The 13,672-nt window shown below is 43.5% G+C and overlaps 2 protein-coding genes across 2 annotated transcripts in view; both read right to left on the bottom strand.

The window, feature by feature from the left end:
• The window catches only part of LOC125220886 (trafficking protein particle complex subunit 5-like), a 3,411-nt gene extending 3,108 nt beyond the window's left edge, over positions 1-303 (bottom strand). The window contains exon 1 of the mRNA XM_048123019.1: positions 149-303. Coding sequence (XP_047978976.1) covers positions 149-303 — 155 coding nt within the window. The remainder of the gene's footprint in view (positions 1-148) is intronic.
• Positions 304-10,976: 10,673 nt separating this feature from the next.
• LOC125220885 lies at positions 10,977-12,418 on the bottom strand. The gene is made up of 3 exons (XM_048123018.1): positions 11,600-12,418; positions 11,328-11,517; positions 10,977-11,248 (listed from the first exon to the last, which is right to left on the bottom strand). Exons 1-3 carry the CDS (start codon positions 12,416-12,418, stop codon positions 10,977-10,979), a joined length of 1,281 nt encoding a protein of 426 aa, XP_047978975.1.
• Between the last annotated feature and the right edge of the window lie 1,254 nt (positions 12,419-13,672).

Below are 13,672 nucleotides of genomic sequence, written 5' to 3'. Positions count from 1 at the left end.
TTTAGAGTATTCCCGAGATTCCCTGGTTCAGTTTGTATTTTCAAAATTGTTAACCTACTACTTGACCCAGGAATTCATCGAGAATATCCCCTCGTCCGTCTAGGCGATAGTAGGGAGTGCATGTAGTGGAACTTCATCCACTACACACAACTCGGAATTATCCCTATAGACTTTTACTCTATGACCATTGACAAGGAAAGGAACAAAGTTAGGAGCACTTCCCTGGATCTCCACTGCTCCGTTTGTACGGATGCCGACGATGGTATATGGGCCGATCCATTTAGACTTCAATTTTCCTGGCATTAGCTTGAGCCGGGACTGGAAAAGGAGCACTTTTTGTCCCACATGAAGTTCCTTGACCCGGAGATTCTTATCATGCCATAACTTCGTCGTTTCTTTGTACCACATGGCAGACTCAAATGACTCCAGCCGAAGTTCCTCCAATTCTTGCAATTGTAACTTCCTCTCTTCTTCGCAAGCTATCGGTTTCATGTTCAGTTCTTTCACTGCCCAGTACGCCTTGTGCTCAATACCAACAGGTAAGTGACACATCTTGCCAAACACAAGCCTGTAAGGCGACATTCCAATAGGCGTTTTAAAAGCAGTTCTGTAAGCCCACAATGTGTCTCCGAGCCTTTTGCTCCAGTCCTTCCTTGACGGATTAACTGTTTTCTCCAATATCACCTTGATCTCGCGATTAGAAATCTCTGCCTGGCCATTAGACTGAGGATGGTACGGAGTCGACACTCTATGGTGAACACCATATTTCTTCATCAAAGCCTCGATGGTGCGATTACAGAAATGAGTTCCTTGATCCGAGACGTTGGCCCGAGGAACTCCATATCTGTTGAAAATATTGGCCTTCAAAAATTTTGCCACCTCCTTCGATTCGCATGTTGTGGTGGCCTTAGCTTCTATCCACTTAGACACATAGTCCACTGCAACCAATATATACGTGTTCCCACAAGATGATGGGAACGGTCCCATAAAATCCAATCCCCACACATCAAAAATTTCGCACACGATCACCGGGACCTGAGGCATCTCGTCCCTTCTTGAAATTCCGCCCGTCTGCTGGCACCTCTCGCAACATTGGCAGAACTCAAAGGCATCCCTATTTAGCGTCGGCCAATAAAAACCGCTGTCCAGAACTTTCCTCGTTGTCTTCCTCGGTCCAAAGTGACCCCCACATGCTAAAGTGTGGCAATGAATTAACACATCTCTTTGTTCCCATTCGAGAATGCAGCGTCTAATCACTTGATCTGAGCACATTTTCCACAGGTAAGGGTCGTCCCAAAAGTAATATTTAGCTTCACTTCTAATTTTCATCCTCTTGGCCCGGGAAACTTCGTCCGAACTTGGCATCTCTCATGTGACCAAGTAGTTGGCTAAATCAGCAAACCACGGTTCTGCGTTCAGTGTGCGCTTCCCCTTATCCGATTCCCCTAGACCGGTTAGAGCCAAAATTGCTTCCCAGTTAAGTGGTCTTGGAAATTTCTCCAGAAAGTACAAATGCTCCTCGGGGAAGGTATCGGGTATGGCCTCTTCTGTTTCCCCCTGATGTATTCTGCTCAAGTGATCGTCTACTCTATTCTCCGTCCCTCTTTTGTCTCTTACTTCCCAATCAAACTCCTGCAAGAGTAACACCCAACGGATTAATCTCGGCTTAGACTCTTTCTTAGCCAGCAAGTACTTAATCGCCGCGTGCTCCGTGAAGACTATAACCCTCAACCCAAGGAGGTAGGGTCGAAATTTTGCAAACGAGTATACGACAGCCAACATTTCCTTCTCCGTGGTGTCATAATTTTTCTGAGCCTGATTCAGCGTCTTGGAAGCATAGAAGATCACGTAGCTTTTTCCATCAATTTTCTGTCCTAGGACAGCTCCCACAGCAAAATCACTCGCATCACACATTATCTCGAAAGGATGGTTCCAGTCTGGTGCCCTGATAATTGGTGCTGACACTAACCTGTCCTTAAGCAACTGGAACGCCTTTCGCATCCTTCGTCAAAGACGAATTCCACATCATTATGTAACAACCGAGTGAGTGGTTGCGCGATTTTTGCGAAATCCTTGATAAACCTCCTATAGAACCCTGCATGGCCTAGGAAGCTTCTCACCTCTTTTTGGTTCGTAGGGTATGGTAATTTTGATATCACATCCACCTTTGCTTTGTCTACTTGAATACCTCTCTCAGAAACCACGTGACCCAGGACAATGCCTTCAGTCACCATGAAATGGCATTTCTCGAAATTCAACACTAAATGCTTCTCTTGGCATCTCTGTAACACTAGATCAAGGCTGGCTAAACAAGTATCAAATGAGTTCCCATATACGGTGAAATCGTCCATGAATATCTCAATGCATACTTCCAACAGATCCGAGAAGATGCTCATCATACACCGTTGGAAAGTTCCCGGTGCATTACACAATCCAAACGGCATTCTTTTTTTTTTTTTATCAAAACACCAGATTGGTGGAGGGTTCGTGGGTCCCTCATCCCTTTATATCATCAGAAAGGTCCAGATTACAAACTAAAGCAAGCCCAAAAGTGACTTGCCCAACAAAACCAGGAGTAGTTTGATGTCCAATCCCCAAATGTAGGACGGACACCACCCTACTCCATTACAAAGTCAAAGAGTTACAATTGAACACAACAAGTCAGAAGGCCAAGATCTGGAGTCTTCAATTTTTACCCGGCGCGAGTCAAACTCATCCACGCTCCTCTTCATAGGTGACCGTTACTCGTCCTCCTCTCGGAGATAGGGGACACCCATCTGCTCAAGCCGGACGATCGCCTTGTCGATCCTGGGGGCCGTCTGGGAATTAAATCGGCAATGTTCTGTGGAGTCACATTGCAGCTTAGCCAGGCACTTGGCCGCTTTATTCAGCACGCTACCAATGGAGGTGATGCGGGTAGAGCAACCTTTTTGCAGCAAAGCAAACGTGCCATCTCGTGCCTTGAATCAGCTGGGCCGAAGCTTCTTGTCTTGATGAGGCTAGCCACTCTTGGGTCATCCGTTTCAATCCAGATTTGTGTGCCAAGTTCTTTGGCCTCCGCGAGGCCTATCCTCACTGTTTTGGCGCTCGCCTCAAGGGGCGAAGCCGCTAGTAGAGGGACGCTAAATGCGCATAGGAGTTGCCCGTAATGATCCTGGATAATTCCACCCCCTCTTGCCTGACCTGATCCTTCCGAGAGCCAGCTCGCCGTGTTAAGCTTGATCCAAGGGGGATCCGGCGGGTGTCATTTAAGTGGCATAACAAGTTGCGCTTGCCGTCTTTCACTTAGGGTGGGGGCGATCGTCAAAGGGCTCTCGACTCCTCTCCTCTGATTAGTCCTCTGATGAGCTCTTTGATGTGCAGTTGTGTCTGCCAGATCACATTCTGGGGTCTGAAATTTGCCTCGTTGTGCCGGCACCTATTCCTTTCCGCCCAAAGAAACCATACAATAAGGCATGGGGTGATCCTACTCATGTGTGTCTTCTTTTGTTGGTTGGTTCGTTTTGCCCAGCCTTCAAGTCTTTCCGGTATTGTATCTTCGGGTTTGAGCGGGTATGTTCCACCTGGGAACCACTGATCGAAGTAGCTCCAGACTCTAGCTGCTCCCACGCCATTCACAAAAAGGTGTTGCAGTGATTCGATCCCAGGGGTCGTCGGGCAGCAATAGCATTTGGAGGCTAACTCGATCTTCCTCCATTGGAGTTTGGTATCCACAGGTACTCTGTTTGACAGGAGTCTCCATAACTCAATCCAAACGGCATTCTTCGATATGCATAGATACCAAAGGGGCATGTGAATGTGGTTTTCCCTTGGTCCTCTGGATTAACGTAGATTTGGAAATAGCCGTTGTATCCATCAAGGAAACAAAAGTACTGTTTGCCAGCCAGTCTTTCCAACATCTGATCAATAAAAGGTAGGGGAAAATGATCCTTCTTTGTGGCTTCGTTCAACTTCCTATAGTCGATGCACATCCTCCATCCGGTCACTAGTCTGGTGGGTACCAGCTCATTTTTATCATTCTTAACAACCTGTATTCCAGATTTTTTTGGTACCATATAGACAGGACTGACCCACTCGCTGTTTGGAATGGAGTAGATGATCCCTAGGGATTTTAACACCTCCTTTAGGACCTCCTCTCGCATGTTCGGATTCAGTTTCCGTTGTGCATCTCGATGAGCCTTCGCACCTTCTTCTAAACGAATGTGGTGCATACAAAGATCAGGACTTATTCCTACCAAATCTGAGAGAGTCCATCCTATTGCTTTCTTGTTTCTTTTGATGACTTCCAATAACTCCTTCTCTTGCTCCTTGGTCAGGTTGCTGTTGACTATTACCGGAAATGTCTCATCCTCCTCCAAGTAAGCGTACTTGAGGCCTGGTGGAAGTGTCTTCAGCTCCTTTTTTGTTCCATTCGTCTCCTGGGGCAAGGGATTTTTGTCCGCAATTTCTGGTAATGCCTCCTTCCCAGACCCAGGAGATTTTTCCAGACTAGCCACGTGAGCCGATCCCTTAGATTTGGCTGACTCAGGACTTCTGCAGAATTCCATAATGGCCTCCGTGAGTTCCTCATCTGTCAATTCCGCTGTGTTCATTGCTGCACACCATCCTACAACTTCTCTGTCAATCGAATGACTCAACTCCGAGTTGTCGATTTGTTCCTGTATCAATTCCGTCTCAAGATACTCTTGGACCAAGGGGTTAATAACATCAATAGCATAGAGATTCTCAACATCTAAAGGCCTTTTCATCCCCTCATCTATGCTAAAAGTATACTTCTCCCCGTTATAATCCAAGCAAATTGTTCCATCAAAGACATCGATAATGGTCTTAGCGGTACGCAAAAATGGTCTCCCTAAAAGTACCCCACTAGACTCAGCAGACTCATTATCATTCATCTTGATCACATAAAAATCAGCAGGATATAGAAAATCATGCACTTTGACTATAACATTTTCCAACACTCCTTCAGGGCAGATGCAAGTTCTATCTGCTAACTGGATCACTACCTTGGTAGCAACCATCCTCACTCCAGTCAATTTCTTATAGATCGAAAGCGGTAAAACATTTATTGACGCCCCTAGATCACACATAGCATGCTCGACCTTGATATCCCCTAGAGAGATGGGTAATGTGAACATACCTGGGTCGGTGCATTTTGAGGGCATCCTTCTCTTTTGTATCACAGCAGACACATTCTCCCCGATCACAATCTTCCCATCTGGCTTGGTCTTCCCTGCAATGAACTCCTTGATGAACTTGCTGAAAGCAGGCATTTTTAGGGCTTGCAAGAATGGCAGGTTGATTTCCAACTTGCTAAAAATCTCCATGAGATCCTCTGTATCATCCTTTTTCTTCTTCGCTTCCCCGCGGTATGGAAATGGCTTTGGTCGCTTTACTGCATTGGTGGAAGTCCCAACCTGGGTTCCATCAACTCCACTGTTTCCTTCCTTACTCACTTCTTCAGGTTCGGGGTCTAGGAAGAACGGGTCCCTTGGTCGAGGTAGGGATCCCCCTAAATCTCCCTTCTGGAGGTCTTCCTGAATAAGGATTTCCCTGGGTCTAGCGCTTTCCTCTTGATGCAGCTGACTCTGTTTTCCTTCACTAGCCTGCATGGGCACTTCCTCATCAATTTCCAACGTCGGCCCTTCATAACCCCGCCCAGATCTCAAGGTGATTTGACTAATGTTTGCTCGGTCTGGCGGTTTGACGGTGGCAGGAAGTTTCCCTTCATTTCCTCGCATCTCATTCAAGGAGACTGCAATCTGGGACAGTTGCTTTGCCATCATATCCATGGCGGCTTTATGTTCAGACTGAGCATCTTGTAACTTGTGCACCACGTCATTGTTGGAGTGTAGGTTACTCTGCATGAACTGCTGTGAATTCACTAGATCGTGGACCATGTCATCCAAACTCCTCTGTGGTCTGGAGTTGAATTGACCAGAATTCGGTCCTTGACCTTGATTCTGACGATAGTTACCTTGATGATTGTTATATTGGTTATTAGACCCTTGATTTCCCTGATGGTTGTTGTACTGGCTACCAGACCCTTGATTCCCTTGATGATTTGGTTGGGAATTCTGGTAGTTCCCTTGGTTATTTCTCTGATGAGGTGGCACATAGGAGCTCCCTGGATTGTTCTGATTCCTATTTCCCCAATTAGTATGGTCCTGATTCCTGTACCCCAGTTGCAATTGCCCCTCTTGACCTTTTCCTGACCAGTTGGACTGCCTCTCCGGAGGATGTGCATAATTCGTGAGCTGAAGTGGGGTTGATTGGCCTTGCTCATGGTCAGTCCACCTGAAGTTTGGGTGAGTCCTCCATGGAGCGTCCCTCTGTCTTCCTTGGTTCCAACTTCCGTCGGGATTCCAACTTCCCATCGAATTTGCCTGAGCTTGGCACTCCCCTTCGCAGGGCTGACTGTAGCACGATTGAAGTTGCCTTTCCTCTTGACCAGGGGGTTTCTCAATTTCCACTGGAGCATGCGGATTATATTTCTCAATTGCATTTAGCAAGGCTTTTTCCAGTTTATCGATCCTATCTTCCATCTTCTTGTCTTCGTGTTCCATTACTACATTGGTTGATCATCTCCTCAATATGCTTCGCGGGTTATCATAGGCCTTCTTCGCCTCGATCAACCTTCCCAAAGTTTCCCGAGCTTCACTTGCTTTATTCTTGGTAAAATTTCCCCCGCTCGAGGAGTTCATCAAGTCCTTGGATTCAGGGTTTGCACCTTCGTAGAACAGATAATAAGTCTCCACTTCTATCATCCTGTGGTTCGGACAAGCATCCAGCAGCCCCTTGAAACGGGACCAATAAGAACTCAAAGACTCATCGTATTCTTGCTTGCACTCCTGAATCTCCTTCTTCAAGGCATTCGTCTTGTTGGATGGAAAAAAGTAATCCAAAAACTCTAGTTTAAAGTCCTTCCACGTGTTGATCGAGTCCGGTGAGAGCCTTAGCAGCCAAGTGTTTGCCTCCCCTTTGAGAGCAAACGGGATTGCTCGAAGACGGTAGTCCTCCTCTGTTGCCTCGTTGGGTCACTTTTGAATGCTGCATAGTTTTGAACTCGTTCAAAAATTCATAGGGGCATTCGTTCCTCCGTCCAGAGAAAGTGGGTAAAACTCCGAGTACATTCGTCTTGATATCGATCGCCCTCCGTCGTGGGTTCGAGACTATAGCATGAGCGGGTTCACCGTCGAGATGTGCGGTGAGCGACCCTATTTCCGGATCGGGATCTACTAGATGAGCCATATTCGGGTCTTCCTCCTCCTCGGTCTCGGAATGGTTCTGTTGACGACTCCGGGTTCTCCTCTGTCGACGAATTCCACTCTTTTTCACTCTCTGACTCGAACGGGAATGGATCCTCCGTCCTCAATCCTAATCTGGTGGTGATGGTAGATGTAGATTCCTTGACTCGCCACTTGTATTGGCCACTCCCCGACCCAGATAAGCTCGCCTAACTTCCAGAAAGGAAGCCTGCGTTCATAAACTGTCAATGATAAAGAAAATAACAGATATTAAAATATTTACACCAAATCCTTAAACGCAAATACAATAAACGCCATCCTTCCCCGGCAACGGTGCCATTTGAAAGTCGGGATTGCTCTCACGATGCGCACAGAAGGAAATAAACAGGTTCCCTTGGTCCAGCAAATCCACTAGATCACGCGGTCTAGGAACTCGTTGGTCGTAGGAAATCCTGGTCGTCGGACACATAGAGCACTCTTTCAAAAACCCTCAACCACTTTACTAAACCTAGTATAGGGAAGTAGGGATCGATCCCACAGAGATGGATGCGTAATAATCGTGTTCAAGGATTTGGAGTTGTTTTTTGGGGTTGGCTGCTGCCACGCATTTTTCTTGGGTTGAGGAAAAATAAATAAATAAACTTGACTTGGGAATTTTAAAACGGCTACGCTAACAACTAGACCTAGGCGAAGCAACGAAGAAAACTATGCAAGGAAAATTAACCGCACAATCACTAGATCTAAAAAAAAAAGAAAACTCTAATTACCTAGACTCGGGAAACAAACTGACTGTGGGGACCATGAATGAAAAAGCAGAGTACGGACGAAAAGCTGGCAGAATAACTAACTCTGGTACTAACTAACAGCGACATCATCTTCTTCAACCAAATTGCGCCAAAAAAACTCATAAGAAAAACAACATGAACGAAATCAGAACAGTGCAAACTAAATCTAAACCAATTTGATGCATAACAATGAAGAACTAAACAGATCTACAGATGCTAGACGAAGTAAAACAAGAAACAAGCGGAAAACTCAAATCCATCCAACAACTCCCCTTTCTCACTTTGGATCCAACCTCAGACGCTAAATCCACTCCGGATCCAAGCGTCTGACACAAACTCCAACCAACATAAACATTTCATAACTTCAGATTTTTAACGACAACCTCCAATAAATCAACAAACCACAGATCTATCACCAAATTCCCAGATCGAGTACCACAGCATCAAAATAAAAACAGAGATCGACATAAAACTTGTTAAAATAAACTCTCAACAGCAAGATCTACGTAAATCAACTTGAAATATCACAAATAAACGCAAACCAACAGAAGCGAAAGGATAACAAGTAACATCAACAGCCAAGTCGACTCCCAAAAGTGAAGTTCGACCGCAAAAGTGCAAAAACAACTGAAATTTAAAGAGATTGTATCTTCGCCCACACGCGGACGGTGTTGCAACTGAAACTTCTGAAGAAATGAACCCCTTCGTAACCCAAACTACCCCAAATCTCCCATTCCCAAGTGTGTGTTATGTGTGTGAGCTAAGAGTGAGCAAAAAAGTGATAGAGTCCTCTTTCGTGTGTTGCATGCTCTTCTATTTATAGGCGTCGGAGTGGGGCCCAGCGAGGTATAGATAGACTTTGTTGCCCTCAGCTACTGACTCCCTCCGTCACGCCTTTTTTTCCTTTGAAGTCTGCTCATTTCACTTCATTCCTTCGCTAGATTGTTTCCTTCGGCATTCCCTCGATCTAGCGATTCTATCACATACCTGGCTTAGGAAACGTGTTGGACCCAGCAAAATGTAACGCTTTTCACCATATAACCGATGCATGAAATTAGCCTTATCACTTACCATATTTGGAAAATATCCCTCTTTTCACTTTTTTAAACCAAAACCATTAAAATTATACACTCACTCACTCCATTTACTCTCTCACTTCTCTCACTCTCTCAATTACTCCATCTCTCTCGTTCACTCTCTAGAACCCTAATCTACCGCCGCCGCCTCCTCCGACAAAATCCCTCCTAACCACCGCCTCCTCCGACGATATCCCTCCTATCTCACATGGATCTCAGCCCATCTGAAACTCTAAGCCCCATCTATGGGATAAAATCCTTGGGAGAGCATATTCAACTCCCACGGTTTCGTCGTCCGTCTCCGACGCCGGAGGCGTGTGATTCGATGTCCACCGTGGTTCCTGAAACTCCGATGGTCGAAGACTCTTCGTGGACTGAATCCCAGCCGTCTATGCTCCTTGAAACCCCAGATCTCGAAGATCCATTGTCGATGGTGACTGATTCTGAGCTGCTCATTCTTCCTGTTTTGCCGGATTTGGAGCTTGATTCTGAGCTCATTGTTCCTGTTTTGCCGGATTCCCAGCTTGATTCTGAGCTCAGTTTCCCCGACACGCCAGATTCCCAGATTGATCCCGATCTCTATGTCCCTGATACGCCGAGTTATGAAAGCCCTCCGGCTACTGTTGTCCCTGAAACTCCGAGGGTCAAACGTCGGAGGTGTCCGGTTGAGGAGATGGAGTGGTTCAAGGAGTTCCTCATTATCCTCTTGCCCGGCATGGCGGATCTGGTCTGAGAACCACCCTCTATCTAGGGTTCGGAGGTTCTTGGTTTTTGAGTATTTAGGGTTTGAAATTTAATGTGATTAAGCCACACCCAATTTGGGTTAGGAGGTTTAAGGATTTATTGCTATCTACTGCCGTATGATGAAATTGGTGTTCTTGATCAGATTTTATTTATGGAATGTTTTGCTGGTTGGCTTATTTGTGTTGTTGGCTGCCTAAATTTGTGTAATTGGCTGCCTGAATTTGTCCCTGATGTGGTAGTCCTATGTGATTAAGCCACCCCTACTATGGTTTGGAGGCTTATGCTGCTGCCCTATGATGAAATTGTTTGCTCTTTGTCATGTCTTATGCTGATATTATAATCTGAGGTCCTTGAAGCTCTTGTATTGTTGACATTGATGCTGGTTTGTGTTGTTGGCTGCCTGATTTTGTCCCTAATGTGTTTGTCCTATGTGATTAAGCCACCCCTAATATGGTTTAGAGGCTTATGCTTCTGCCCTATGATGAAATTGTTTGAATTTGTCATATGTTATGTTGTTATTATTATCTGAGGGCCTTAAAGATGTTGAATTGTTGCATAAGATGTTGGTTTGTGTTCTTGGCTGGATGATGTGTCCCTGAAATTGGCTGAGGTGTTTGTCTTATGTGTATAAGCCACCCCTACTATGGTTTGGAGGCTTATGTTGTTGCCCTATGATGAAATTGTTTGCTCTTTGTCACGTCTTATGTTGTTATAATTATCTGAGGGCCTTGAAGATGAACTATTGTTGCATATGTTGTTGGTTTGTGTTCCTGGCAGGCTGATATGTCCCTGAATTTTGTTGTCTTGGTTGTCCTATGTTTATAAGCCACCCCTAATCAGGTTTAGAGGCTTATGCTGCTGCCCATGATGAAATTTTTGAGGGCCTGATATCATTAGATAAGTTTGTGCATTTACATCATCTTTGCACTATTCTATACACCAAAAAACAAAAACACTAGACACCCCTTAGCCTAAATATTCTAGGGCCTGACCAACACACCAAAAAGATCAGGCCACCCCATTCCATATACAGTAGGGACTGACCAACACACCAAAAAGATCAGACCATGCTACTTCATATACAATAGGGACTGACAAAAACACCAAAAACCTCAGTGCCAAACCTATAAGCCAAATGCATTTGATAGAGGACCAATGTCATACATTGATCCATCATTGTTTTCTGGCATTTGCAAGTATTCCAGCACTTCTCTCACCACATTCTCCTCCACTTCCACCACATTAGGGAGTCCCACAGTTCTTTCCAGCCTATCCTTGTTGATGTGTGGAACTTTGTAACCATTTCCACCTCTGCATTTGTAGGATTTCTCTGAGGCAAGCTTGCAAACTGAGGAATACTCTATTAAGGGTTTGTGGTGACAGCTCTGCAAAAGAGCTACACACATTTCCCACCAGTTCATCAACAGTCTTGCATGGTTTCTCATGCTGCAATGACTGAATTGCTCTAAAAAAACCAAGGTCTAGTATGTTAGTATCAGGAGAATTAGCTGGTTGACAAATCAGATGGATTTTAAATCCATCTGAATTGGCAATAGCCTGAAACTCTGGATCCATGGCAGTTATGTGTGGTGTGGCATTGTCTTGCTGAATGTAAATCTCTTTACTTGCCCAAACAGGCCACTTGGCCTTAATTGCAGGTATAATCTGGCATGAATCAAAGACAACATAGCTAAATGATGATCTAGATTGAGTTTTAAAGATCTGATAGTATGGAAAAGTTGCATACCTTGTGGAGAAGGCAGTCCCTCATAACTGGCTTTGTCACTGAATGGATTGCCTTGGTTTCCATGGTTCCTCTTGGCCTATTCTTTGACTTTCTTTGTGCTGGCACAACTTCAGTGAAGGGAAATATTCCCGCCTTACCATCATAAAGGGTCTGACCCTCACTTCCAAAAAGTGGCCTACTGACAGCACACATAAACATCACTTTGGTGATGTATCTTTTGGATTTGCATGACCTATATGGCTCCTCCTCACCTGACAAGAGGTAGTATCTGTCTGATGACTTGGTCATATAGAACCACTTCTCATCTATGTGCACTATATTCTGCATGCTTTGATATGGAACTTTACCATCAGCTATTTGTGGCTGGAGTTGACTAAGGCTCCATCTCACTCTTGCTAGCTTATTCATATCAGTGAGGGCAGGTTTAATTGCATTTGTATGTGGCCTTAGTTTACCTTGCTTCACCCATGAACCTATTGTGCTCTTGCTCACATTCAATTTGACAGCCATTTTTCTAAGGGAAGATCTTTCAAGAATGTATAAGTTTCTAACCTTTTCTTCATCGAGGTCTAATCTGTCAGCATGTTGGTACCCTCTAATCTTTCCTTCCATGATTGCAGGTTCTCCCCTTTGCATCTGCTCCTTGGCTGACTTCCAGAGTCTGTACACAGTCTTTCTACTGATGTTAAAAGTGTCTGCTGCCTCCATTACAGCCCCTCTTGCAAGCACTCCATCCTGGCTGTGCTTGAGTAGAAACTGCACCACATTGTTCTTGATGTTGCTGTTGATGTGTAGGGTATGCCTTTGCCCATTTTCCATCCCTATGATGAATTTTTTCTGAGGGATTTAAATTTACATAAGTGTTCTTGAGTTTTTTTTGGGAGATGTTCAGATTTGGAGTTGGTAGGAGGTGTATTAAATGAAAGTTGGTGATGTATTTATAGCAGCTTAGTAGTTGTATTTTTTTAAGTTAAAATTTCCCTCAAATTCTTTGTAGAGGGAAATTTGAAAATTTCACTTCCCCCTTTGTATTTTGAGCTCATTTCAAACTCATTTCCACCATGAAGAAATCGAATGCAATTGGTTTTTGTTGATGTTTCATTTTTTTTTTTTTTTGAGTTTGTATTTTAAATCCATGAACTTATTGAAAACAAGAAATGAAAAGGAAACAAGTTCTATTCCATGATGAAAAGGAAAAATTTAACACAATTGAGGTTGGTCCCAAATTCCACTATCACACATCATTTATTACATACTCTAAAAGTTTCTTAAAACCCGTGCCCTTTAGAAATGGGACTGCTATTGTTGGACGGAGGAAGTATATGTTAGCTTGAAATATTTTGTACTAAATTGAAACATTGGTAAAACGTATATTTTTCCCCAATATTTGATAGTACTATTTTAGGGCATAATTTGTTTAATACCGAACTTTTGACGGCAATGAATATTTTACTATATATTATTCTACAATTGTAGTTTAATAGTTATGATGGAATAATTTTGCTTGAACGGTAATGGCCAAACAAACTAAGAAACACTACATTGATACTACACATCCATATAAAGACACTTACATTGTATTATAGAATTTTTTACTTTATTATTTTATATTCTGTATTTTTCTAAATTTATAATCTAGATTTTATTGTAACATGGAGTAATATCAAATTTAATAAAATTCAGGTACAATTTTATATCTAGATAATTCTGTTACAAATTATTTAAAGTAAAAACCAAAATTGGTCATGAACATTTTATGATTTTGGTGCTAGACTTTATCGTTTGAATTTTTTGGTCCTTTACATTTCAAATCGGATCACAATTGATCCTCCGTTAACAATTCTGTTAATATTTAACAGTCAACGATTTTAATCACAATTTTGACCAACTTAAGCAATTTTTAATTATTTAATAATCAAATTATTTTTTTAAATAAAATCATACTCCCTCCGTCCCTGATTAAGAGTCACACTTTTCCATTTCGGTCCGTCCCTAATTAAGAGTCACACATCATTTTTACCATAAATAGTAAGTAGGTCTCACATTCCACTAACTCAATCCACTCACATTTTG

Source organism: Salvia hispanica, chromosome 4, assembly GCF_023119035.1.
Source record: "Salvia hispanica cultivar TCC Black 2014 chromosome 4, UniMelb_Shisp_WGS_1.0, whole genome shotgun sequence".
In the NCBI taxonomy this organism is placed as follows: Eukaryota; Viridiplantae; Streptophyta; class Magnoliopsida; order Lamiales; family Lamiaceae; genus Salvia; species Salvia hispanica.
The sequence above is the reverse complement of the archived record's forward strand: the minus strand, read 5'-3'. Positions and strand labels throughout refer to the sequence as shown.

Bases quoted from the DNA above. Each gene is read 5' to 3' on its own strand.
- LOC125220885 (XM_048123018.1), bottom strand. From the start codon at position 12,418: ATGGAAAATGGGCAAAGGCATACCCTACACATCAACAGCAACATCAAG. The intron at 11,518-11,599 runs GTATGCAACTTT...GATTCATGCCAG, and splicing joins GGGACTGCCTTCTCCACAAG to ATTATACCTGCAATTAAGGC. The intron at 11,249-11,327 runs GTTTTTTTAGAG...AAATGTGTGTAG, and splicing joins TACTAACATACTAGACCTTG to CTCTTTTGCAGAGCTGTCAC.